This window comes from Lepisma saccharinum, chromosome 6, assembly GCF_977018435.1.
Source record: "Lepisma saccharinum chromosome 6, izLepSacc3.1, whole genome shotgun sequence".
Taxonomy (NCBI): Eukaryota; Metazoa; Arthropoda; class Insecta; order Zygentoma; family Lepismatidae; genus Lepisma; species Lepisma saccharinum.
In genome coordinates this window covers 19876933-19902531 of record NC_139234.1, presented here as the reverse complement: position 1 = coordinate 19902531, position 25599 = coordinate 19876933, and the positions used below count along the sequence as shown (strand labels likewise).

The 25599-nt window shown below is 38.9% G+C and overlaps 1 protein-coding gene across 9 annotated transcripts in view; it reads left to right on the top strand.

Moving 5' to 3' along the window:
• LOC145988613 (protein Fe65 homolog) overlaps positions 1-25599 on the top strand; it is a 486515-nt gene that overhangs the window by 430756 nt on the left and 30160 nt on the right. For all 9 annotated transcript variants that reach the window (XM_083123618.1, XM_083123617.1, XM_083123619.1 and 6 more), the window contains 4 exons: positions 3807-3998; positions 17858-18141; positions 22677-22795; positions 24789-24916. In XM_083123618.1, coding sequence (XP_082979744.1) covers positions 3807-3998; positions 17858-18141; positions 22677-22795; positions 24789-24916 — 723 coding nt within the window. The remainder of the gene's footprint in view (positions 1-3806; positions 3999-17857; positions 18142-22676; positions 22796-24788; positions 24917-25599) is intronic.

Below are 25599 nucleotides of genomic sequence, written 5' to 3'. Positions count from 1 at the left end.
CCCACACACCGTGTTTCACGTGTCGTCGTTCCCCTGGCATGTAACCGCTTCGGTTTGGGAACGCAAGATGCCAACTGCTACTGTTTACGTCACAACACGGTTCCACAGATTCGGAATCCCTGAAAATAGAAATTTTATCATCCGGAAAACTCATTTGTTATGGCACAACTGTATGTTTTTTCCGTAATGGAAATAATTATGTTGTTCGCATAGAAAAGAAGCTTCAGCGCATGTAAACCCAAGTACGAGGAATACCCGGTGGAGACACGTAGTGGTTCGAATCCCACTTTAAACTGTAGGTCCAGCCCCGATTAGCCATACTGTGCATAAAGTGGACATAAAACACAAATTCAGTCAATTCAAATTCAGAAGTACGAGGATCATTTCAAAAGAAGTGATTACTCAACAATATGGCCACTGTTTGTCGCTGGCCGCAAAAATTAATCGTGGATTCAGAGAATGGCTTTCTTCCCGCCTGTACACGTGTCATGTAGTAGTTCTACATATTGGCGTGTGGCGGCAGCACTACGCTGACTGTAGCCTTGTCCCAACATAAAACGACGCTGGGGCTCACCCAGCCTCTAATCAATGGTTACCTGGGGAGGGGGGGGGTAAAGGCTGCCGGAGCGTGTCGCCCTACCACCACACAAGGACCTTTACCTATGTACCTTTGTGCATGTCATGCACTTTATCACGGTCTACCGATTATGACCTTCGCGCTACACGAAATGACCCAACGAATATTATTTGGAATTGAGTTCAAATTCGTGCTTTTGGTTACCGAGTTGAAAAAGTGAGCAAAATTGTGCTGCGAATCTGAATTTCGAGTAACGTTTGAGCCTTGTTAATGATGACTGCTGCAAGAGATCATATAGCGCCATCAGTATTCTGGGCAGTGGGCATCAGTTGAGAGAGCATCGGTAACGATCGCAATGAAAGGTCCTTAATATAGACAATATCGACGGCGCTGAGGCGAGTTGAGTGAGTTTTCTGGCTACTGTTAGCGCAACAAAGGCATCTCAGAGCCTCGCTCTGTGTTTTTAGCTAACGACAAGGTTAGTTGAAGTGCTTTGCCGGGAGAAGTAACTGCTTTCTGGCTGGCTGGCGTTAACTAGCCACGAATATAATAGGAGAAAGAAGCATTCTCCTAATTGGAAGACACGCTCGAAACTTGAAACTCTTTTTTATGTTCACGGGTGCGCCGTAAACATTCCCTAGTTTCCCTGCGTATTGGCTGTTCCAACTGAGTTGCGGCAAGTTTGAATTGTCTTTGAAGTGCTTCCAAGTAATGGTTCCGAAACGTGGTTCAATAAATTAAGAAGCATGTTTCAGTGTAACTAGAATGATGTAACTAGCTTCATAGATCCAACTAACTAACTAACTCTCTAGCCTTCTTAAACCCGAAGGTTCATGGCTGCAGCAACACAGGCCTTCCATCTGTTCCTATCTTGAGCAAGTTCTATATACTCTTTTCCATCCCTACCGATTTCCTTTAGGTCCATCTCAACGTTGTCCCTCCATCTTCGTCTTGGCCTTCCTACAGGTCTCTTACCATCTGGTTTCCCAACAAGAATCCTGTAAACTCCTCTTTCCTCTCCCATAGATCCACGGTCAATTTATAATGCAATGGTTCACTGCAAAAAATTCACTGGGGACATGACCGTCTAAGGTCATCAGTTTCCGCCAAAAAATTATTTCTGCGTTTTTATGGTATCATCGGCCATCACATAGTTAACCTTTTAAGTGTCATTTTCATGGTTCATTTTTAAAAATATATTTATAGTGCACGTAATTGAAATTTATAATCATTTGGGTACTGCTTTTTTAGTAGCTCCCCAATTGTCCTCACGATGCTGGGCCGAAGTTTTGAGGTCTTCCACCAGGAATCGAACCCGGTACCTCTCGCACCGAAGGCAAGAGCGCTAACAATTTGGCTAAACCGGAGCCCCATTGTTATGAGGGAATAAAAGCACCCTGCTTGTATCATCATTCATCTTCGCTATTAGCCACGAGATCCACTCTAGATAAGAAAATTAGAAATATGTCAATTTGTAGTAGACATCGGTAACTGCTTCTCGTGATGTGGTTGTTAACCTCAGGCAGGTCTTCCAGTGGCATCAACCGTTGATGACCTTGATGTCAGTTTTAATTATGTTATAAAGAGTTTAAAAAGGGCAAAAGGAATCGTGACTTTCTCAACATGATAATTTCGAACTGTTACAAACGTTGAAGAAATTGGCTGTTTCCTGTCTCTCCGAAACAATCTTACATTTCTCACTTCTTACCTTCGTGCAGTGATGAACATGCCCTTCAAATGCTACAAGATCTTTTAAATTTTTTTGACAGTATGTATCTGCTGATTCCATTTTTCATCTTGTTTATGACGCTTCTGAAACAGGAAGATTTATAACATTTAGAATAATCTGTGTAGTTATCGTGCCGATATAATCTTTTATTCATACTTACCCTAATAATGAAAAGCTCGCTTTCTCTAGATTCGACTGAACTCAACATCTGATTCCCAAGATTTCTGTGCATTCAAACCTAATGGCTTATCAGATTACAGCTAATTTTGTGTTCCGCTTTTGTAAATTAATGGGCAGTAGTATATTTTAACAATATAATAGTGTTTTTCGAATGTCGTTGAGTGGGAAAAACTGCTCTGTATGACCTTGACTCCACCATTTCAAATGAGGCATAAATACGATAGCTATTCAGAAATCAACTTCCGATTAGCTCGTAAAAAGCAATACATAACCGCAGCGAAACGCACTGCACAGTAGCCAGCAGTAATGCGTGATCGCACTACAGACACACAACCGCAGTCCATTTGCTTCAACAGTGCGTGAGTAGGAATTGACGAACATGGACGCTCGTATTGCTCCCGCGAGTTGTGAGGTGCGTGGTGGGATTCGATTCCTTCAAGCAGGAGTCAAAGCAGCTGAAATTCATCGTCGATTGTATCAAGTGTATGGCAATGGCATTATGAGTGTTAGAGTGCGTGTCAAATCTCCTGCATATGGCCTTGAACGGCTAAACAGCACTAGCGAATCACAGACGTGCGGCGTTGCCTATTCCGCTCAACCACGCTGTCTCTTTTCCGTGTGAGATTTCGACGTGGCACCGCTGCAGTGCGCTGCTATTGGCTATCACCATATGCAGGAGATTTGACGCGCACTGTAGTGCTGTGAGAAACTGGTGCAGAAAATTTAAGGCTGGTCGGGCAGATTTGCATAATGAGGAAGACCTTCAATTGTAACTGATGAACTCGTCCGACAAATTGAAGAAATTGTGCGACCAAAATGCCGTTTCACAATTTCACAACTCTCCGAGGAATTTCCTTAGTCCGTGACACAATCGACGATGAACTGGCGGGAGCATGATACGAGCGTCCATTTTCGTCAGTTCCTACTCGCTCACTGTCGAAGCAAACGGACTGCGGTTGTGTGTGGAGTCGATTGCTTTTTACGAGCCAATCGGAAGTTGATTTCTGAATAGCCCTCGTAATAATAGACTTAATAATAATAAATTTTGCTGTAACTTCTAACTGTAAAACGGTCAGAAATGACCGAAGACGAGTGTCGTGCTTAAATACAAGGTCGGTCTCACTTTTATTTCCATCGACAATATATCAAATGGTCGCGTTACACCAAATCTGATAATGTTTTCAAAAACATGTGCGTGTTGTATTTTCCGCACAGATATTTTTGTCTGTCGATTTCGAAATCCGTAATCCTCAGGCTTTTTGCTGCTAATTGTCTCTGCCTAATGACATGTTGCTTAATGGATGTTCTTTTCCGTTGCAGGACCAGTGAGAGCAGCACAACTGCAGCGGCTCTGGACAACACGCCGGCTGAACAGCTGAACGGCAACACCAGCATGGGGCGTCGACCGGTGGACCTCTACTCGCAGCCCGATGGCAAACTGCGAGCCAAACCCGACCTCATCGAGCACGTGGATCAGAGTCCCAAGAAGTGCCACAGCGGGAGCAGAGAGAAGTGAGTATCGTGTTTCAGTCAGTGGCGTGTATGCAGTTTCATTTTGGGGACGTTGCATGTGTCAGGGGGCGTACCAGTCTGGAAAACCTAAACAAGTCAAGAAATCCGGGAGTGTTTCCGAAACCCTACATACTTCTTATGAGGAAATAAAACTCGCACACTTTAGTTTCCCGTTTGAGTAGCGCCTTTAAATTTCTCCAACTTTTCTACTTTCAGTTCCTCTGTTTTGTTTAATCATCTTGAGTTGCATATTCTGCAAAAGCAACTGAGAAATGCTTCGTAATATGCTTTTAGCCATGATTAGAAACGTTCTCTTGCAAGTCAATTTTAGTCTACAACGTCCCGACTGTCATGCGCTTGGAGAAAAACTTTTACTTCTTCCCCTTATTACTCATCCCTTCCTCTTCCTCTTCAGTTTTATTTTCCACTTTGTGTTTAATTTTAAGGTACAGAAGTTGTCAATGTGCACTCTGTCAACAATCATGACTTGAAATCTTCGACCTGTGTCCAAATATAACGTCACATTTGGAAAAATATATGGATTTCATATATTCCCCCCATGTGGTAAATGGGATCATGGTGCCCATTTGACTGGGTCTCTTTCCCCAATCCAGTATCCGGAAACATGTCATCCAACTCACCTCTAATCAGGAAACAATACCTGTGTATATGTAACTATATTTTCATGAAAAAACTGAGACACGCCACTTGTGCTCTGAACCCCTTATCGTAGTTATGCTATGTTCAGCTTGTTTATCGAGTAAAATAGTTTCTCCAAGGATATAATAATGGTAGTAGTGATAAAAATTATTGATTGGTTTATAATGAAAATATCGTTCATTGCAGAACTAGTAAAGCAATTTTATATGCACTACTTGGCCTTTCCTATAAAAATTCCTGACGGCACACACCAATTTTATAGTAGTTCAATGCAAGACCATTTTGGCGCTAAATTTACTCTTATACCCCCTAAAACGTACTTACACCACCGCGTCGAGCTTTTAAGATCACTTTATGCACATGTAGACTAATCCAGACTGGACTAACGGTTTAAAGTGAGATCAGAACCACCTTGCAAAGTGCCTCCGCTGGGTATCGAACCCGGGACCCCTTGATTGCAAGGCGACGACGTTACCACTACAACACCAGAGGAAATTATGGATAAACCCCAAGAAGAAAGGAAATAAATAAAAAATAAAAAAGGAGAGCAAGAAAGAAAGAATGAAAGAAAGGAAAGGAAGGAAAGAGAAAGAAAAGAAGAGAAAGAAAGGGAAAGAAGAGAAAGAAAGAAAAGAAGAGAAAGAAAGGGAAAGAAGAGAAAGAAAGAAAAGAAGAGAAAGAAAGGGAAAGAAGAGAAATAAAGAAAAGAAGAGAAAGAAAAGGAAAGAAGAGAAAGAAAGAAAAGAAGGAAGGAGAGCGGGAAAGAAGACAACCGACGACGTCCCAAATGAAATTACATTTCACCATATTATCATCCCTTATTACAACAAAGCACGCGAACTTCTACTCGTGGCCTAATTTTAAACAGTCTTCTCCCCTCCTATTTAGTCTTTGATTGCATTTAGACAGCCTTTATTGCCTAAGGCCTCCCCTGTTTCTCCACTTCTGCAGACGGACAAGAAAGAAACATGTTTTTTCATATAGTGCACGGAAAACAAGTTGAACTATGGTGGGAAAAATACACGTCGAGTTTCCTTAATTCGTTCCGTGTGCGTATTGTGTGTCATTATACCGTTTGTGTTGTGAAAGTATTTTCTGAAGTCCCTCCCGTAGCTTTGCAGTTGTTTGTCCTCCCCGCCACCACGGCGCCACTTCCGCGTGTTGGGAACCACACGATTCCCGTGAGTTGACACCATGGGAAAGCTGGTTCGAGGTCGTAACAAAAGATCTCTGAAGCTCTGTTTAGCATACGAACGAAGCTGGTGTAAATTACCCGGCATGCATTTCTTGGCGTGAGTCATGTGTGTAAGCGAGTGGGTGCGCACATGTGCCGTGGGAAGTGCTGTCTATGCAACTCGGGGCCCAGTGCCAAATTGTTTTCTTGGATGTTGAGGTGCAACAAGTACAGTGGGTTGCAGAAGTATTACCAATGAAATTGTCTGCCATCATCCTTATTCACTTTGTTTTATGCAAGGAGAGCTTTAGAAATATAAAACAAAACGCTTGTGTACAGTTGTGGACACTTCTCGGTTGTAATGATCACATTGAGAATCCATGGGATTGTTACAACACAGAAGTGTCCGTGACTGTACCAGCATATACAAAAATCCAGTCCCTAAAGACACGTAAGATGCAAAAAAAAAAAATCATGAAAATAGTTAGGGACAATTTGCCAAGAAATACTTGTGAATCCTACTGTACACTTATCACCAGGAGGATTGAAAGTCAGAGTGGGACTAGGACTGTACGATATAGATTTTTAGATTTCGATTACATATGGATGTCGAGTCAGTATATCCAGAATCGAAAAATCGGTGTCGTTGATATCGAAATAGCGAACATACGTACATATGTGGGGCACGCCCTTATCAGAGGAAAAAACGTAATTTAGCATAAGAAATGTCAGGCTTCCAAGTAGCTGAAATGTTTTTCGTGGGAGCGGTACACTGTTCAATCACCGGTAGAAGCTCAAAATTTCGGTGTTGGCATTATGAAGACAGTGGGAGCTACTTGAAAACAATAACAACAAAATTTGAAAAGATAAGTGCAAGAATATGCATTGAATTTTTTTTTTTATCCAAGTACAAATAAACAACATTCCTTTGTTTTCCTTGATTCATCCCAACACTTCATTTTCTCTTGATGCCTTAATACGAGGGTCACTATTTATATTTTGAGCCTAACAATGAAAAAACAGGAATTTGGCATTGAAAACTGCTTTATTGTTTTTCGAAGTATTCTCCTTTATGGTCAATACACTTTTGCATTCGTTCGAACCATTTGTCAAAGCAGTTTTTCCAATCTTCTTGAGACACCTCCATAATATGGTTTTTGAACGCATCAACGGCGTCTTCCGCCGACGAAAATCGTTGTCCACGCAATTTATACTTGACATTCGGGAACAAGAAGAAGTCATTGGGTGCCAAATCATGACTGTACGGCGGATGACCCATCAATTCGATTTTTTGACTGTTCATAAAGTCTGTTGTTAGACGAGATGTGTGACAGCTGGCATTGTCTTGATGAAGAATGATTCGACGGTGTTTGTTTGTTTTCCGTATTTGACCGAAGACCTCTGGCAAACAAATTGTTGTGTACCATTCAGAGTTGACCGTTCTACGTTCCTCTAAAGGCACAGTTGCCACATGACCAGTTTTCCCGAAAAAACAGGCGACCATTTGTTTCAATGTGCTTCTAGCGCGAACAACTTTTGTTGGATTGGGTTCATCTTGAAACACCCATACAGTCGACTGCTGTTTACGTTCCGGCTCATATGCATATATCCATGATTCGTCACCTGTTACAATCTTATATACGTCTTTTGAAGCATCACGATTGTATTTATTGAGCATTTGTTTGCACCAATTGACGCGAGCGTCTTTTTGAGTTTTTGTCAAATTGTGTGGGATCCAACGAGAACATACCTTTCTCACAGCTAAATGATCATGTAAGATTTTATATATGCTGGTGGAACTAATGCCTATGGTTGCCTCAATCTCACAGTATGTCACATGACGATCTTGCAGTATTAGGTTTTGCACAGCATCAATGTTTTCTTGAACAACAACTGATTTTGGACGAAAAGAAACAAAAAAATATATATGTACTGATGGTGAGAGGCTCATACGAAAGGTAATGTAATATGTAAACTCTAAATACAAATTTCTCTTGATTTAAAATTCAGTGATTTTTATAGGCAAAAATAGCAAACATTTTGTGTAGAAAAATATACAAAATAAACTGTAAATAAACATAGCAGTTGATATTTTGCGAACTATAATTAAAAAATTTCCAAAATTCTGTTAGAAAGGCTATAAAAATATTTTAAGTTACAATTATATAGTACATCCTTTATTTTCATTGCAGCAAAAGTTACTGAAATTCTTATAGTTTCATTAACACACTGAACAAACATTTCTATTGTTGGTTCATATATACAGTATCAGAAACAAAAAAATGTGTTTACGTGTATTTTTTTTTCAAACTGTTCAAATATTTTACAGAGCCATTTACTAGAAAGAGCCTGTTTATAAAAAAACATATATATAATAATATGTATGGTGCCAAAAACCATACAAGCAATTTTAACACAGCTTTTTTAAAATAATAAAATCATCAATTTTTTTTTTTAGTAAAAATCATTATTTTTATCTATTCTGCGCGGCTATATCAAATAAAACATATGAAGTGCATAAATTACATTTTATTCGTTTTGTTTTCTGTTTGTAGTCCATGTGCTGTCGTTATTTTGAAAGGGAAGCCTTAAATTACACTCGAAATTGTGTTGCCGTTAACGTAATCCCGCGCTACTGAAATAAATGAACCCAGGCCATCAACGTTTCGGTTCAGTGTTATGGAAGATGCGCTAGGCCTTTACCCTCTTGGTGGAGCGGCAGGTGCTATGTTTTTTGTTTCCCGGAGCCTATCGATCGTTTGTACAGGAAAGGGGCTATGTATACGTCACCATTGTAATGCCATAAAGCCTGCAGATGGTGGCTTAGATTTAGGTCCTGATTGATGAATGGGAAACACGGTGTTGAAACAATCGCATTGTTGGACTTCGGTGCTTTGTCTCGAGATGGTGAGAGAACCTTTTCTCCTCGGATTAACCTTGTAATTGGACATTTGGGAGCAAAGCAGGGCACTTCAATAGAAATCTTGTTACTGTCTGTGTTAAGAACATCTCTAAATTGATTTTCTGCTTGTTACATGTAGTTCTCGAGAGATTTTGTTTTTCAGGCTTCCTTTTGAGAAGTCTTTGCGACGGAGAAAATAAATAATGTTAAGGAAGCAGTGGCGGCGATAGGGTTCCAAAGCTGGGGGGGGGGGGTGCAAGGACAGTTTACTTTCCCTTGGTACATAAGGTTTAGCATAGTGCGGGGGCAATTGCCCCCCCCATAATTTCCGCCACTGTAAGGAAGTAAACAATTTAACAAGTTTTTGTTTTTCCAAATTGGCTTTTTTCTATAAATAAGTACGTGGAAATTTAACGTGCAATGGGTGTTTGTAAGTTTCTTCGACTGCAACGGTTTACGAGGCGAGTGAAGTTGACGATGCTTCGGCGTAACAAAGAAAGAGGAGTTAGACTTTAACCTGCTTTAGACGAAAGCATTTCCTTTAACATTTTTGCTATCATAAATGCTATGTAAATGCTTCCAAAAATCTGATAGCAGGTAGTATTTTACACGGAAGCATTTCATGTAACTTTTCGGTTAGCCTTTGCGATTATAATGTATAACATGTACAGCATGAAAGGCACGTTGAGTTACACCATCTATGCTGACTGCACGGTGTTTAGAATTGAACAACTAAAATATTCTTCCATGCGTGTACAGTAAACGTTGTAAAGTATGTACGAGGGATGATCGAAAAAAAAGGTTACAAAGCCTATTATGACGTATGTGTTAGACATAGCTGGAAGATCAACACACCTGATGATGGAGGACACTCAACACTAGTCCTCGATGTTATCACCTTTTTTGTTCAAGCACTTGTCACAACGGTAGATGAGGTTTTCCTTACCGGTTGCACAGAAATCCGCGTCAAGTTCTCGTAGCCACCTTGAGGCAGCTCTTTTGACATCATCACATGTCAGATAATGGTGGCCAGCCAACCAAATGGTAGTCCCAGCTCAGCTGATATTGAGCGTAATGTTCTTCTTCTGTCCTCACCAATACACTCATCCACAAGAGCACAGTTCACGTCAGTGGTTGAGGTACTGTGTCTACCGCTGTGTCCAGGGTTGTCATTAACAATACTGGTCCGTCCCTCTTTGAAGGCACAACACCACTTCGCTACATGTTGCCTTGAAATTGACCCCCTCCCCCTACACCTCCACAATCTGCCCATGAATGTCAGCAGGTGTAGTATTTTTGGCCCACAGGAACCGCACCACTGCCCTCACTTCTACTCTTGACCAATTTTCTAGACGAGTCACCATTTTAAATGTCCGCTTCTCGGGTATACATGGTCAGAATCCGAAGTCCTCAAACCCGCAACAAGACAAACATGTTATTAATTTACACATAATGTTTCGTTACGTTACAGTGAATAAAACAAAAGTTATATGCTTTGTAACCTTTTTTTTTTTTCGATCATCCCTCGTATTTAAGCAGCGCCATTGTTTTGTACCTAATAACGTTTTATACGAAACGTTATTCCTCTCTGTTGAATAGTTATCGGCTTTTAAAAATGTGAGGTGATACATTGTTTACATCTCACGCGGCCGCCATTACAGCTGCACTCGTGACCTAGAGGTCGCTTCTGATTAGGTACGCTACGAAAAATACTACGGACCGAGCCTATCCTTGAGAAATGCCATGAAATATGCCATGGCATCTGAAATGCCATAACATTTCTCACTTTACACCCTACCATTTTGGTCACGGAACAAATGTTAAGGAAAATGCTTTCGTCTAAAGCGAGCGTTGGAATCGCTGTGACGTTTCAGTAAAAGTACTCCACCCTCCCCCACCCCCTTGAGAGTAAAAGAACACCGAACAATAACGAAATGTAATAATTGCACACTGGGCTATACAGTATAAATTGATGTGTTTAACTGTACAGTCACCGGCAATGAAAGTGAGACACCTAGATCCTGAGAAACCCGCTTCCCTGCAAAGCGTTGTATGTGTTGCCTAACTCTACGGCGATAAGTGGATTTTAATAGCAAATTTTCAGTGCCAACTTCTACTACCGCCGTACAGTTAGGCAATACTCATAACTCTGTGCAAGAAAGCGAGTATTTCAGGATGCAGGTGTCCCATTTATGTTGCCGGTGACTGTACAAAGTACATAGTTGTTTAAAAGAGGGAGCTTCTATTAAGACCGCCAACTTCTTTCTCTATTTCATGAAATATGATTGTGAGTACATGTGTGTACTCTTGCCACAACTAGAAAACACAATTTCTCTATCGGAAAATTTTAAAAAAATCCCTTTTACATCGAAATTTTCCATGAAAAATGTCCTTTTTCCATCGAAATGTCCCCTCATCCTGGAAAAATGCCATCGCAGTCGTGGAATTATTACTGTTGCCATTGACCCATAGAAAACATTACAGATCACAGAAATATTAGGTTTGATTGAATGGATGAGAATCTGTATATATGCATTTCATAAACGTTAGGTTTCTATTTGTTGTGATTTACAATTTTTTAAGAGTTAGATAATAATAGAAATATATTAATTTTCCCCAAAGCCCAATTATGATCATGATTCATTTTTGCGTGTAATAAATTATAGTATGGAAGTGTTTCACCAAAAGTTCTGCCTCAATTTCCTTGCGCCGAGAGAAATTTCTCTTCATCTGGCAACACTTCCTTCGCTTGAAGGCCGAAGCAGCGCAAAGGATCTCTCCCCCGTCTTCGGTTGTTTTATTCTTGTTAAAATATCCCTTGTGGCTGCAGAATGAAAAAAACCGGTTGCGTTCCCCCGAAGCATACCATTGTGAGATCATCTCTTTGAAAACCACGTGGTGTTTCGTCATCTTAAGGAGTGTTCTCCTCACCGAGGAATGTTTACGGGCATCGAGGCCGTTCACCGCAAACGGCGTTATTATTATTTCTGACTCAGAGATTCGGAAGGTGTGAAAGGTGTTAATGCACTGCTCTGGTATTGGGTCGTAGCTGAAAGCTCTATCGGATCGCTTCACGGACTTTTCTTTCATGGAACCCGTCTAAATGCAGCGTTGAACTCCAAACGAGATTTATGTGGGCGTAGCCAGAGATTGTTGGAGAGATTGGGGGCAAGCCCTCTGTATAGAATTGTTTATCAACAATTAACAGACATGGTTGTTATTATTCTGCTGCCCAATATGCATTGCTTTTTATTCCAGGGTTTGTCATATTCCGGTGAATGTTACCCAATGTACAGTAAGTCTCGCTGTTGGCTATAACTTCATCCAGGGGCGTTGCACGTTCGATGCCCGGTGGAGGCATCTGGTGGTTTCTATCCCACTTTAACGTGCAAGTCCAGTCCCGATTAACTTACCTGCACGCAATGAAATGTAAGGGGGGAAGTAAGCCCGCCTCCACCCGCATACATTCGAAGGTACCCGCTTAGTGCCCTGGTGCCTTAAAATATACCATGACGTCAGTTGCATGAATTGAACGGTTCTCCCGCCATTTAATTTCTCTCATTTATTGGTTATTTATTATACAATATACATGAGAAAATAATCATCATATAATAATACACATATAGTAAAGATAATAATAAGTAAATAAAATAAAATAATTATATGGTACTTAATTTATAGTAATTGTTTATTGTTGCCGTTCTGGGGACCAGAACGATATTACTTGTAAGTTCCTCGTGAGTGAGGCGATCGATGATTGCAAAGTAGGTTGAGGTCTGTTATTATTTTTATTGTATAATTATTGTTGTTTTTAAATTTGATATTTAAATGTTGCGATTGTGTCGGCAAATCCAGTATTAAGAGAACGGGTATTTGGTTTGAAGCGAGTTTTTTTGTTTTCGTTATTCTGGAGTCCAGAACAAATAACTTGCGTTTTAAATTAAGTGTGTGCCATGTTACAATTTACAGTTTGAAACTGATATATATATATATATGCAATTTTGTTTTGATGCGCCTCATTCCGGTCGCAACCTGGCTGTTCTATTAACATGAGGTTCGTTCGTTCGCTTGTTTTCCTGCACGCAATAGTTGACTCAAAAGGGGAAAGAAAGGTCCGTCGCAGTTTTCCCTTTCGACGAATTGTTTTGTGCGTGCTTGAACATGTACAGTCGCCAGCAATACTCGCTTCCCTGCAACGTGTTGTGTGTGCTGCCTAACTCTAAGGCGGTGGCAGCACTTGCCGTTGCTATTAAAATCCAATTATCGCCGTTGAGTTAGGCAACACACAAAACACCTTACAGGGAAGCGAGTATTTCAGGATGTAGGTTTCTCATTTTATTGCCGGTGACTGTACATAACTGGAATAGGTGATGCAATGCATCAAGTTTTAATTTGGATTCTTATTAATTACACTTTTATGTGTATGATGTGGGGTCTATTGTGCTGACTTCAGGTGAAACAGGAAATGTATCTACTATACTTATTGTAACTTTCTGCCTTTTGGGGAACTAGATTATTACGTTATTATTACTATTGCTAATCGAGCCCCGCGCGCCCAAACACTGCATTTCATTTTACGTCGTATTTCTTCCAATTTTAACTAATCACGAACACACATACTATTCGGCTTACAATATTCTCTGGTTTCTTGCCTCCCTTCTGGAACTGTGTTAAAAAGTTAGCTAAAACTCGAGTTGACGATGATTCTTTGTTTGTGTTATTCACCGTCAATGCCGCTTTAACCCCAGAATCAGTAATTCATGTTTACGCTGCTCCCTAATGTTTGAAATACTTTTCGTTTTATTTTACACGACGCTTATACAGCCTACTATTTAATTGCAGTTCATGTCGAGGAGCATGTTACTGACCTCCAGCAAATCTTCGTTCTACTGTTATTTTCTTTGCAATCTGGATTGTTATCTTTCGCCGAAAAGACGACTTGGATGGAGACGTGCTTTGCCAGCAGCGATATTCCAGTTTACAAACTTGGTCAAAGGATAACTTCGTTTCCAATCTCGATCTCGTGTTTGTCTCGTTTCGATTTCGTGGCGAATAAAGGACTCCAAGATCCTCCAATAGCCTAATGATTGTAATCGCCGTGTAATCAAGGGTTTAGGGGTTCGAATTCTTGTAAATGTGAATGACATCAAGACGGGACGATACTCTACTTACTCTCTTCTCGGTTTGTAGATGTATCGTTCTCGTCTCGATTTATAAACATCAGTCTCGTATTTTTTTATTTAACGTCGCTTTTCTTCCACCTTTGGCTAATCTCAACGATGAGGTTCATAGATGGGTTGACGAAATTCATGAAGGGATACTCACAAAGAACATGCACACCAAGTTCGAACCCGGGAACTTCGCCCATGACTAGAGATGGTCAGTGGACACACACACAGTGGACTTTTTTAAATTCGAACATGGATAATTCCAATTACTCTGTAATTCGAATTTGGATAATTCCAATTACTCTGTAATTCGAATTTGGATAATTCAAATTACTCGGTAATTCGAACTTGGATAATTCCAATTATTCGGTAATTCTGATTTGGATAATTTATTCCCCTTGAAATCATCTTTTATGATACAAGTTGTTGTTAATTCGATTCTTTTTCGTGTCCCTTTGGAGTTCGAAATAAACCGAGTCCACTGAATTTAAACACTATATATCGTCCATAATTGTTGAGTTACGAAACATATGCTATAGCTATGTGTATATGTATATAAGTATATAAAATATGTTATTTTATTGTGCTATATATATATATATATATATATATATAATATATATACAAGGTGCGTCTGAAAAGTTCGGTGAATGGTCTCAGAAAATAAAGGAAACAAGAGTTACAAAAAAAATACCTTTACTGGCCTTCAAAGTAATCACCATTAGCTCGATTGTAAAGCTGTAGGCAACTGGCAGCAAACGCTTCTTGTAGAATCGCTCGAAGCACTGTGGTCCCGCGTTGTTGGATATCCGCAACGTCTGCGAAGCGGAAGCCTTTCAGGGCTAATTTAAGGCGGGGAAACAAAAAGAAGTCTGCCGGCTCCAAATCTGGAGAATACGGAGGGTGTGAAAGAACAGTCACCTGGCGTTGAGCGAGATAGTTGACCACTCGGATCGCAGTGTGCGGACGGTCGTTGTCGTGGAGGAAGGTCCACCGTCCACTCCGGTACAGTTCTGGCCGGATGCGTTGCAGCAGCAGTTTCAAAACTCCCTCGTAAACTTCCGCCTTGACAGTTTGACCCGCGGGTAGAAATTCTTGATGGATCATGCACTTGCTGTCGAAAAAGGCGAACAACATCGTCTTAATCTTGGATTTTGTCAGCCGACTTTTTGGGGAGGCGGGGAAGACAGTGAACACCATGCCATTGACTTTCGCTTGGTCTCCGGATCGTATTGGTAGCACAAGGTCTCATCTCCAGTAATGCTGGTTTCCAAAAACTGTGGATTCCGGTCAGACATGTCGATGACATCTCCAGATGTTTCCATCCGACTTTGCTTCTGCTCGTCTGTCAGCGTGTGCGGTACAAACCGGGCCCAAATCTTTCGCTTTTTCAAATGTTCGTGAACAATAGTGCGTACACTGTCTTTGCTTATCTGCAACTCTTCTGCGATCATTCTCAACGACGGTCGCCGATCATCCGCAAGCATCCGTCGCACTCGTTCGATGTTGTCTGGGATTGTGCTTGTTGACGGTCGACCCGAACGCGGCTCATCCTCGACACCTTCCTTCCCGTCTCTAAAGCGTTTAAACCACTCAAACACACACTTTTTACTCACTGCATCAACACCGTACACTTGCACTAACATTCCATGAGTCTCCGTCGCCATTTTCCCTAATTTGAAGCAAAACTTCATGTTAACGCGTTGCTCCATTTTGCGCTCCATGTTGCAATGGCACGAGTTGGCACACTCACTCCGTTAGCTTGGTCGCAGCGTTCACCACTGCTTCACTTTGGTGATTTGCTCGATAGGGCACGCTTGTTGACATGTCTCTCAATGCGCACGCGCGGGCGCGTCATCCTAACCCGCGGTTTTTCAAATATGGGACCATTCACCGAACTTTTCAGACCCACCTTGTATATATATACAGGGTGGGCACAAAGTAGCTTTCCACAATAAATGAAGAAATCTTGTTTTGGGGAAAGCGACTTTGTGCCCACCCTGTATATACACAATGTGGAGACGTTGGAAGTGTAACGTAACATCGTCGCAGTTATAGTATTAACACTGCAAGTAAAAGTGACAACAGCACTTCTGAGAAGAAACAGGTGCTGGCTCGAAACCAGATACGCGTCCCGTCGGCTTCTTCTCGAGCTGTGACGTTCCAATCAGGACTTGAACTTTATATGTTAACTTGCCGAGATTCTAGTTACCTAGAAAGTGCCTCCACCCCAATTTTCTGTGACGTTTCTGGTAGTGGGAAAAAGTTCTCAAGATTCTTGGAATCAAAGTCTGATTTCTTAATTGAAATTGAAGAGCAATTGCTTCAAGATTTTTTAAAAAAAGGGAGAAAAGGGGGGTATTGATATTCCAGATACCGGAGAGCTTTGCATTTAGAGTCTGGTTCCTTTTTTGCTTTCATTCTGCTTCCTTTTTAGTCTCTCTTATCCTTTCTGGTTCCTCTCGTTTGGATTCCGTCCCTGTTGCGCCGGCTGCTTGTGATTCGGCCGCCGAAGCAAGCTTGTCATTTCGATGCTTTTCCCTGCTCCTGCCGGCACGGTCTTAGACAACTCTTGCAGGCTCCAAATGTCCCATCAGCAAACTCTTCCCTGTGCGCGGCCTACGAATCGAGGCATTCTTGATACGTGGGGTTGTTGCTGAGAATTTGCTACAGATTTTTTTTTCCTTCGCTCGTGGACTAAATCGTTTAGTTAGAAATTCCTTTCAAAATTGTGTATTTGTGTAAAATCAGAGACCGTCCTTTTCTTCAAGCGAACAGTTCCCTTCTGAACTTACATTTTTACACCATTAAATGGTATAGGATAGGCAAGAAAACACGGTCCGACAACTAAACCTGACGATTTTCATTTAGAAATAAAAACGAAACTCTATCATGCAACGAAGTCAATGTAATACATATTGTAGTACATCTCAAAGCATTTTAGGAAAATAACATGAGAGGCAGTTTCTTGACAAGGTCAGTTCATTTCTTAAATGACTTCTCAAAACGAAGACCCGAACTCGTTCGATGTTCTTGGGATTTCGAACTTTACGATGTCCACCAGGTGATCTTTTCATTGTTGATGCCGCCTCCTTGAAGTTCCTTACCCACAGTAAAATGGCATTCCGACTGGGAACATGCAGATTACGGTGAATGTCGTTACCTCAAGCAACTTCAGTGTTGATTTAAAAACCGCCAGATTCAGTTGCCGCGCCTCACAGGTGTTTTAAATTGACTTCGTTGCATTAAAAAAGAGTTTTGTTTTTACATGTATTAAAAACCATCTGGTTTAGTTGCCGGATCCTGTATTATGTTTTCTTTCCTTGTAAAAAGGCTAGGATTGTCATAACTTTACACACACGCACATAAACATACATTGCTTTTTTTGTGGGAAGAAAGGTTGCGGGACTCTTGGAAGTTAAGTTAATGTGGTATTGATTGATTTGGTTTATTTTACTTCGCTTTTCTGCCACGTTTGGCTAATCGAGAAGATGAGGATGAGTGATAACCATCATTAAGAACTATTATAAAATTGTGCTATGGCCATAAATGCTCGTGCATGTGTGTAGATGCACCTTTCGTTAAAATAATGTGTTATTAGTTTCATTGTCACACATAAAAAGATGCAGGTACGGCATACCACCAGGAAATAGCACTGTGTGTGTATCGTGGTACTGGGTTCGAATCCCAGCCTGGCATGTATGTTCTTTGTGAGTGTTCCTTCATCAATTTCATCAATCATCTTCTTCGTCGCAATTAGCCAAAAGTGGCAGAAAAGCGAAGATAAATAACAAAAATAAAATTATGTTTGCTACGGTTGATATGTTTCTAAAATATAAATATCCTCATCGTCCAGTTAACCAAAGTGGCTTTAATGACCCATAAGCTTAATACGAGTAGATGTGTACATTTCATTTTGACTTGTGGTCCTAATGCTTTTTTTTTATTCTTTCAGTTCATCAGAGAAGCCTATGGATCTGAATTCCCCTGATTCTGGTGACAGCCACGACAGTGGAATTCAGGTACAAAATGAGCAAGCTGCTACTCAGAACATTCCACATGTCCATGGTCAGTTGAATAATGACTTGTACGCACTTCCCGTGAAGAGGAAATCGGAGGGAACCAAATCGCAACCTCAGTCACAAAGTTGTAGCCCCAGCGAAGAAAGGACCAAAACGCCGTCTCCGGGTGGGAAAGAAGATGAAGAAACATTGCCACCAGGATGGGAGAAACATGAAGGTGTGTAGATATCGTAGCCAATATAAGTAAAGGGATTGGACTATTCAAGAGCTTTCGACTCGATTAATCGTGAATTGCTTTTGGCCAAACTGTATCACTGGAAACACGCTAAATTGGTTTCGCTCATATCTCAACAACAGGAAACGTGCCAAATATCGGGAACTGGAAGTTACATACTCTAAGGGCTGGTTGCACCCAGCTTTCTTGGGTTGCACCATCTCCTCTCAGAGCCCCACCTAACAAAGTGCCACCTAAGACAGGCGGGAGATTTAGTTGGTTGTGTACATTGGCTGCAACCGAGTACACTGATGTTATCAACAAACTGGTATCACACTATGATATATTCATATTCATATTCTTTATTTCCGTTGACCTATGTCCATAGGTATGGAAATCGTCACATAACAATACATACAGTAATAAAATATTAATACAATTTTAGACAAGGATTACAGTAATGATTTTAAGAATTACTACATGAAGGAAATCCAAATACACTAATAAAATATTAATACAATTATAGACAAGAATTACAGCAATGATTTGAAGAACTTCTGCATAAGGAAATCTAAATAGAGGAAGAATACACTATTGGAGTAAAATTACATACAATATTTAAGGCGAGCACAATAATAAGCAAAGAATTTTTTTTTTTTTTTTTAGTGTAAAAATAAGATGTAAAAGTAACTATGTAACTTATACAACATGGAAGAATGCAATATCTATACAGAACCGATTAATGATTATTTTGGCACAATAATAGCATATAGTGAATACTTCATACGTGATAATATAAATAGTATAATTCCATTTTCTGTACAACCGAACCCTCTTTGTTGACAATTTATGTAATTTAATATTTACAAATTTAGAAATTCATTTATTGAATAAAAACAATGTCGTAATAAGAATTTTGTTAATTCCCTCTTAAATTGGGTAGTTGATTCCATTGTTTTCATGTGATCAGGTAATTTATTATACAGGTGGATACCTACGAATTTAGGACCTTTTTCAAGGAGAGTGGTATTATGAGTTTGTATAACCAGATTGTGATTTTTTCTTGTGTTGTATTGATGTACTTCCTTGATACGTTTGGAGAAACTAGACATATCTTGTTTTACATAGCACAGTAAATGTAATATATATAGGCAAGGTAATGGTAGAATGCCAAGATCCCTGAAAATTTTCCTACATGGTTCATTTATTTTCTTTCCTGCCATAATTCGTACTACTCTCTTCTGCAAAATAAAAATTTTTGCACTGTTTCTAGCATTCCCCCAAAATACAATTCCGTATGTTAGTTGTGACTGGAAAAGACTGAAATATGTTATTCTTATTGTCTCCCTGTTTATTATGTTTCTTAAGGTTCGTATACCATATATGGTTTTGCTTAATTTCCCTGCTAGGTGCTCTATATGTATGTCCCAGTTCAGATTTTCCTGTATCCAAATACCCAGGAATTTTATGGAATTTGTATATTTGACGTGTTCATTTTCTATTTTTATTACTGGTTCTTCATTGTTCTTATTTCTTGAATGATGGAATTTTATTGCTAAAGTTTTGTTTTTATTTATCCTCAACTTATTTGTGGGGAACCATTTGCAGAGTTCGTTTGAGGTGTTTTTTATATTTGAATTTAGAATTTGTTCATTTTTGCCAGTTATCACAATGCTCGTGTCATCTGCATATAAGGTAGTTTTAACTGAGGGTAAGTTTGAAGGCAGGTCATTTATGTATATAGTAAATAGTACTGGCCCTAGAATAGAGCCTTGAGGAACACCGCATGTCACTTCTTCTAACCTAGAGATATGGGAAGATGCATTGGTATTTGTCCCTTCTACATGTAAGATCTCTACAGCTTGACTGCGATTTTGCAGGTAAGATCTAAACCAGGTGTTTACTATACCCCTTATTCCATAGTGATTTAATTTTTTCAGAAGTTGGTCATGCGATACTGTGTCAAAAGCTTTTGATAAATCCAGAAAGAGGCCTACACACTGTTCCCTATTGTCCAGGAGTTGTCTGACATGTTCGATGTATTCAAATATTGCTGTAGTTGTTGATTTGCCTTTACGGAAACCATGTTGTGATTTAGATATTATGTTGTTTTTATTTAAGAAGGTTGTAATTTGTTTGTTCATTGCAATTTCCATGATTTTTGAGAAGGGTGAAAGCAGAGCTATGGGCCTGTAATTATCTACACTACGCTTATCCCCTTTTTTATACACAGGTTTGATTTTTGCTTGTTTTAGTTTATCTGGGAACACACCAGTAACAAAGGATAAGTTCACTAGATAACATAATGGGTGTAGGATATGCGTGTGACATTTCTTTATAATTGAGGATGGAATTTCATCCAAGCCAGTTGACCATTTGTTCTTCATTTTTAAGATGATGTCTGTCAGTTCCTCCACAGAAACTGGGCGTAGAAACATTGATGCACTATGTGTATTCATTTTTACCTTACCAGAGTTTTGATTGGTTTTGACTTTATCCTTATTTACATTGATTAGGTATTTATTAAAAAAGTTTGCCACTACCAAAGGATCGCTTACGTTTGTGTCATTTTGATTAAGTGTGATGTTCTCTAGTTTTTTGCAATTTCCCTGCAGTTCTTTTTTTATTATGCCCCACATTGCTCTGGATTTATTTGAAGAGTCTGAAATTAGTTTCCCATTATGCCCTTTTTTTGCAGCTTGTAACACGCGTTTATATGTTGACTTGTATTTCTTGAAGTATTCTTCAAAATCAATTGTTACAGCTGTGCTTTTCCTAGCCCTGTTTAGGAATCTCATTCTATCACTAGCTATCTTTATTCCTTTAGTGATCCAAGGTTTCTCTTTCTGTGTTGCCCCTTTAACTTCCTTCTTCGGGAAGGCTACATCAAAATAGTAAGAAAATATGCAATGAAATTTGTCGAAAGCATCATTTACTGTGCTACACATATATATATATATATAATTGGATAAAAGGAAGGAGGGCCACAAGGGCTAAATAAAAAGTGAAAGAGGAGAGAGGAAACACTCACGGGACGCAGACAAACTTCAAATTTTCGTGATGCTATGTCACATCTTCAGGAGTAGAGAGACGTTGTAGAACTTGGTGACAAGAACGAAGAGTTAGCGTGACCTGCAGTGTTGCCAGGTCCCGAAAAAAAGTGTTGACAGTGCCACATATCGACCATGAATGCAACCACACCCCCAGGCCTGAACAAGACCACCCAGTAACGCCCCTCATTCCCTATCCTCACCCTCACCACCACCTTTCCCCCCCACCACTCACAGTTTTCGACAAGACTGGAGAAAGAACCACCTATTATTTTTGTGGCACTGCCAACACTTTTTTTTCGGGACCTGGCTCCCAGAGTTTCGGACACTTTCTCCTCCTCCATTCTCACATTCGATCTATTTCTCTCTTCTCTCATTCTCTTATTTGTTCACTTCCTGTCTGTCTATTAAGTGGCTCTATTCTTTCTCTATTCATCTCAAGTGTGTCCTTCCCCCTCTTTTCCGTTTAAATCCTTTATTTTCCGTAAATGAAGGACCACGCTTTTGCATTGAAGCATACATTTCTACATGTCTGTGAATTTACCTACAAGATGTGAAAGAACAGTGTTGCAATATGCACATGTAAAAAAGGACAATGAACGCATGATAAGTCCTTGATCCTATATATCTGTGTGTGTGTGTGTTTTGTCATCTGCAGAATTGAGAGGTCTTTGCAATGACATAATAATAACAACAACATTAACATGATAATGCATTGTCAAAGAAACAATAGTTCATTTGTGGTCGTTTAATATTGATTATTCTTATTTGATTGTTGTTATTTCTACAATTCAATGTTTTATCAATGGCTTGACCTTCTCTACAAAAATTTCTGGCAACACCCATGCACATGGGACTCAAAGGAAAGCTAATACAACTGTTTAAAGAAAACTATTTTTGTATCTTTATAATTTTTAGTCTTTGTTAGAAAGGTGCAAAGGGGAGCTACAGAATATTATAAATTACTCATTGTCGTAGCTTCTTAGGTACATATCAAGGTATTTATTCACTAGAAATTCCTTGAGTTTTGGGAATAATTCACATTAGGAATTAAAATCTGAATTGTTCATGAATTTTCTCTCTTCCCTTCACTATCTCCCTCCCTCTCCCCTCTCTCTAATACTCATGTTTTTCACTTCTGTCCATTTTAATACAACAATTCTCTAATTAATGTTTTGAGAAAAGCTTCCCATGTGCTTCATTCAATCAGTTTGCTATCATCAATAATGACACAAATTTAATCATAAGAGCTACTTAAAAATATTGTGGAGTATTCATACACACATTAACGAAAACTATTATTACCTGTTATTCTCATGTTTGAAAAAGTTGAGGTCATACTGCCAGAAAATAAAACTGGATTTACTAGATACCAGATTAAATTGAGTTGATAAGTTTGTGTAGCCTAATAAAATACCAATATTGAATACTACTTTAATGTATTTGCCACTATTTTAAACAATAATTTTTATGATTATTTTATTCCAGACAATGATGGCCCATATTACTGGCACATAAAGAGTGGTACTATTCAAAGGGAAGTGCCTGTTGTGCCCCCAAATGGAAAAACAGAACCCCGAAGGCCTCTCGTGAAAGATGCTGAAAGTGTAAGTTTATTCAGTACATTAGAAATATGTATGAAATTACATGCATGCAAAGCACACAAATATTCTTCTGAATGTTGTTGAAATTATAACAAGATCCATTTTTCTTTCACACTTTGGAATATTTATAATTTTTCAAAATAAGAATTGTTACTGTCATGGGTCCAGTATTCTGATCTTGAATTTACTTTGTATTTACTTTTTGCTGCCATGGGTCCAGTATTCCCATTTCTCTACTCTCAACAACATATAAAATATTATCTAACATTCTTTTAACAAGACTAACCCCATATGCTAATGAAATTATAGGTGATTATCAATGTGAATTTAAACGTAACAGATCAACTACAGATCAAATTTTTCACATTAGACAGACACCTGAAAAAAAGTGGAAATATAATCAAAATGTCCATCAGCTATTCGTTGATTTCAAAAAAGCATATGATTCGGTCAAAAGAGATAAATTATATAATATATTAGTAGAGTTTGAAATACCTAAGAAGCTTGTTAGTATGATAAAAATATGCACCAGTGAAACAGAAAGTAAAATTCGTGTGGGTATTAATATGTCTGACAAATTTACAATTCATGATGGGTTAAAACAAGGAGATACATTATCTCCATTGCTCTTTAATTTTGCCTTAGAATATGCTGTAAGGAAGGTAAAAGAAACTAACGAAGCACTAAAATTAAATGGTGTGACTCAGTTGTTAGCATATGCAGATGATGTAGACTTATTAGGGGATGATATAAATACAATGAAGAATAATGCTAAAATATTATTTAAAACAGCTAAAGAGATAGGTTTGGAAGTTAACAAAGAGAAAACTAAACTTACAGGCCGAAACCAAGTGTTAGGTAATAATCAAATTCTAATTATTGATAACAACTCGTTTGAACCAGTTTCCAAATTCAAATACTTAGGAGTAATATTAACAAGTGAAAATTATATTAAAGAGGAAATAAAAAGTAGGCTTAATTCAGGGAATGCATGTTACTTCTCTCTTCATAAACTTTTGTCTTCTCGTTTAATATCTAAGACACTAAAAGTTAAAATATACAAAACAGTAATTTTGCCTGTAGTATTATATGGGTGTGAAACTTGGTCCCTTACATTGAAAGAGGAACATAAATTGAGAGTATTTGAAAATAATATCCTTAGGAAAATATTTGGACTTAAAAGGGATGATGAGACAGGTGAGTGGAGAAGGTTACATAATGTAGAACTACATAATTTGTATTCATGTCCAGATATTATTAGAATGATTAAATCAAGAAGACTTAGGTGGGCAGGCCGTGTGGCACGAATGGGAGAGAAAAGAGGAGTTTACAGGATTCTTGTTGGGAAACCTGATGGTAAGAGACCTGTAGGAAGGCCAAGACGAAGATGGAGGGACAACGTTGAGATGGACCTAAAGGAAATCGGTAGGGATGGAAAAGAGTATATAGATCTTGCTCAAGATAGGGACAGATGGAAGGCCTGTGTTGCTGCAGCCATGAACCTTCGGGTTCAAGAAGCCTAGAGAGTTAGTTAGTTAGGGTCCAGTATTCCCATCTTGAATTTACTTTGTATTTAGTTTTTACTGTCCAAATGTTAGAATGGAATACTTACATGTGGTTTTGGTCTTGGTTATAAGACTCAGTGATACAGCTCCATATCCGGAACCTTCCTCAGGATTTTAAAACATTAAATGTATATGTGTTAAACATTTTATCCTGTTTCAATGTCCATCGATTGAGGTGTTTTAAATATTTTAAACTCTTGAAAAACTTCCGATAACAGAACCAAAACATTGAGCCTTAAGACCAACATTAAAACCACATGTAAGTACATTATTGCTTTATTTTCTTGGTTATGAAATGGTGGCTGTGAAAGTGAGGAATTGAGAATTGCCGAGAGATTTGCAAATGCTCTTTATCCCAAAGGCATTATTTAAAATTTGTGTGTTCGATATTTGAACAAACATAAATCATTTTGTTATGTGCTTTGCCACAGGCTCTGAATAACTACCATACTGGTCCTCCTGTATTGAATTCTGTGACAAGAAGTAACACCAGCTCAGCTTTAGAAGATCTCGATAATAACAAGAAGAAAGAAGAAAAGAAAGAAGATTTAGCTTACAAGTAAGTTTGTGTATTTTATTATTTAGAAGAATATGTTGGTGGAATAATAACTTTTTCTTCCATTTTCAAAGTCTGTTTTAAAGTCCAGATTATATGTAGACAGTAGGGGTGGGGTAGATTAGTTAGTACTCTATTTTTGTTTGTTTCTTTTGTCACTTTTTTGCCACTTTTGGCTAATCATGATGATTAGATGACATTGATAAAGGAACACTTGCAAAGAAATCTCACAACCATGCTAGAACTTGGAACTGGGAACTTAGATGACGGGATTGAAAGTCAATCACTACTGGTTATACTATTATCGGTATTAACCAATATAGATATATCGGTTTATTGATAAAATTAACAATTATTTTAATTTGTACTACATATATGTATATGTAAATAAACTTAAGTTTAGTACTAAAATTCTGCCACTTTGTATTTATCTTGAGGAATATAAAGGTATAATTCATATAGCCACATGTTTCTAAAATAACTATCTAAATATGCAGATTTTCTAATACATCAAAGTTACATGATAACATACATACATTATTTAAGGATGGCATAGTGGTAACATCTTTGCCTTGTAATCAAGGGATCTGGGATCCAATACCCAGCAGAGGTTCATAGTGGTTCGGATCCCACTTTAAACTGTAGGTTCAGTTGCGATTAGCCTAGCTGTGCATAAAGTGGACTCA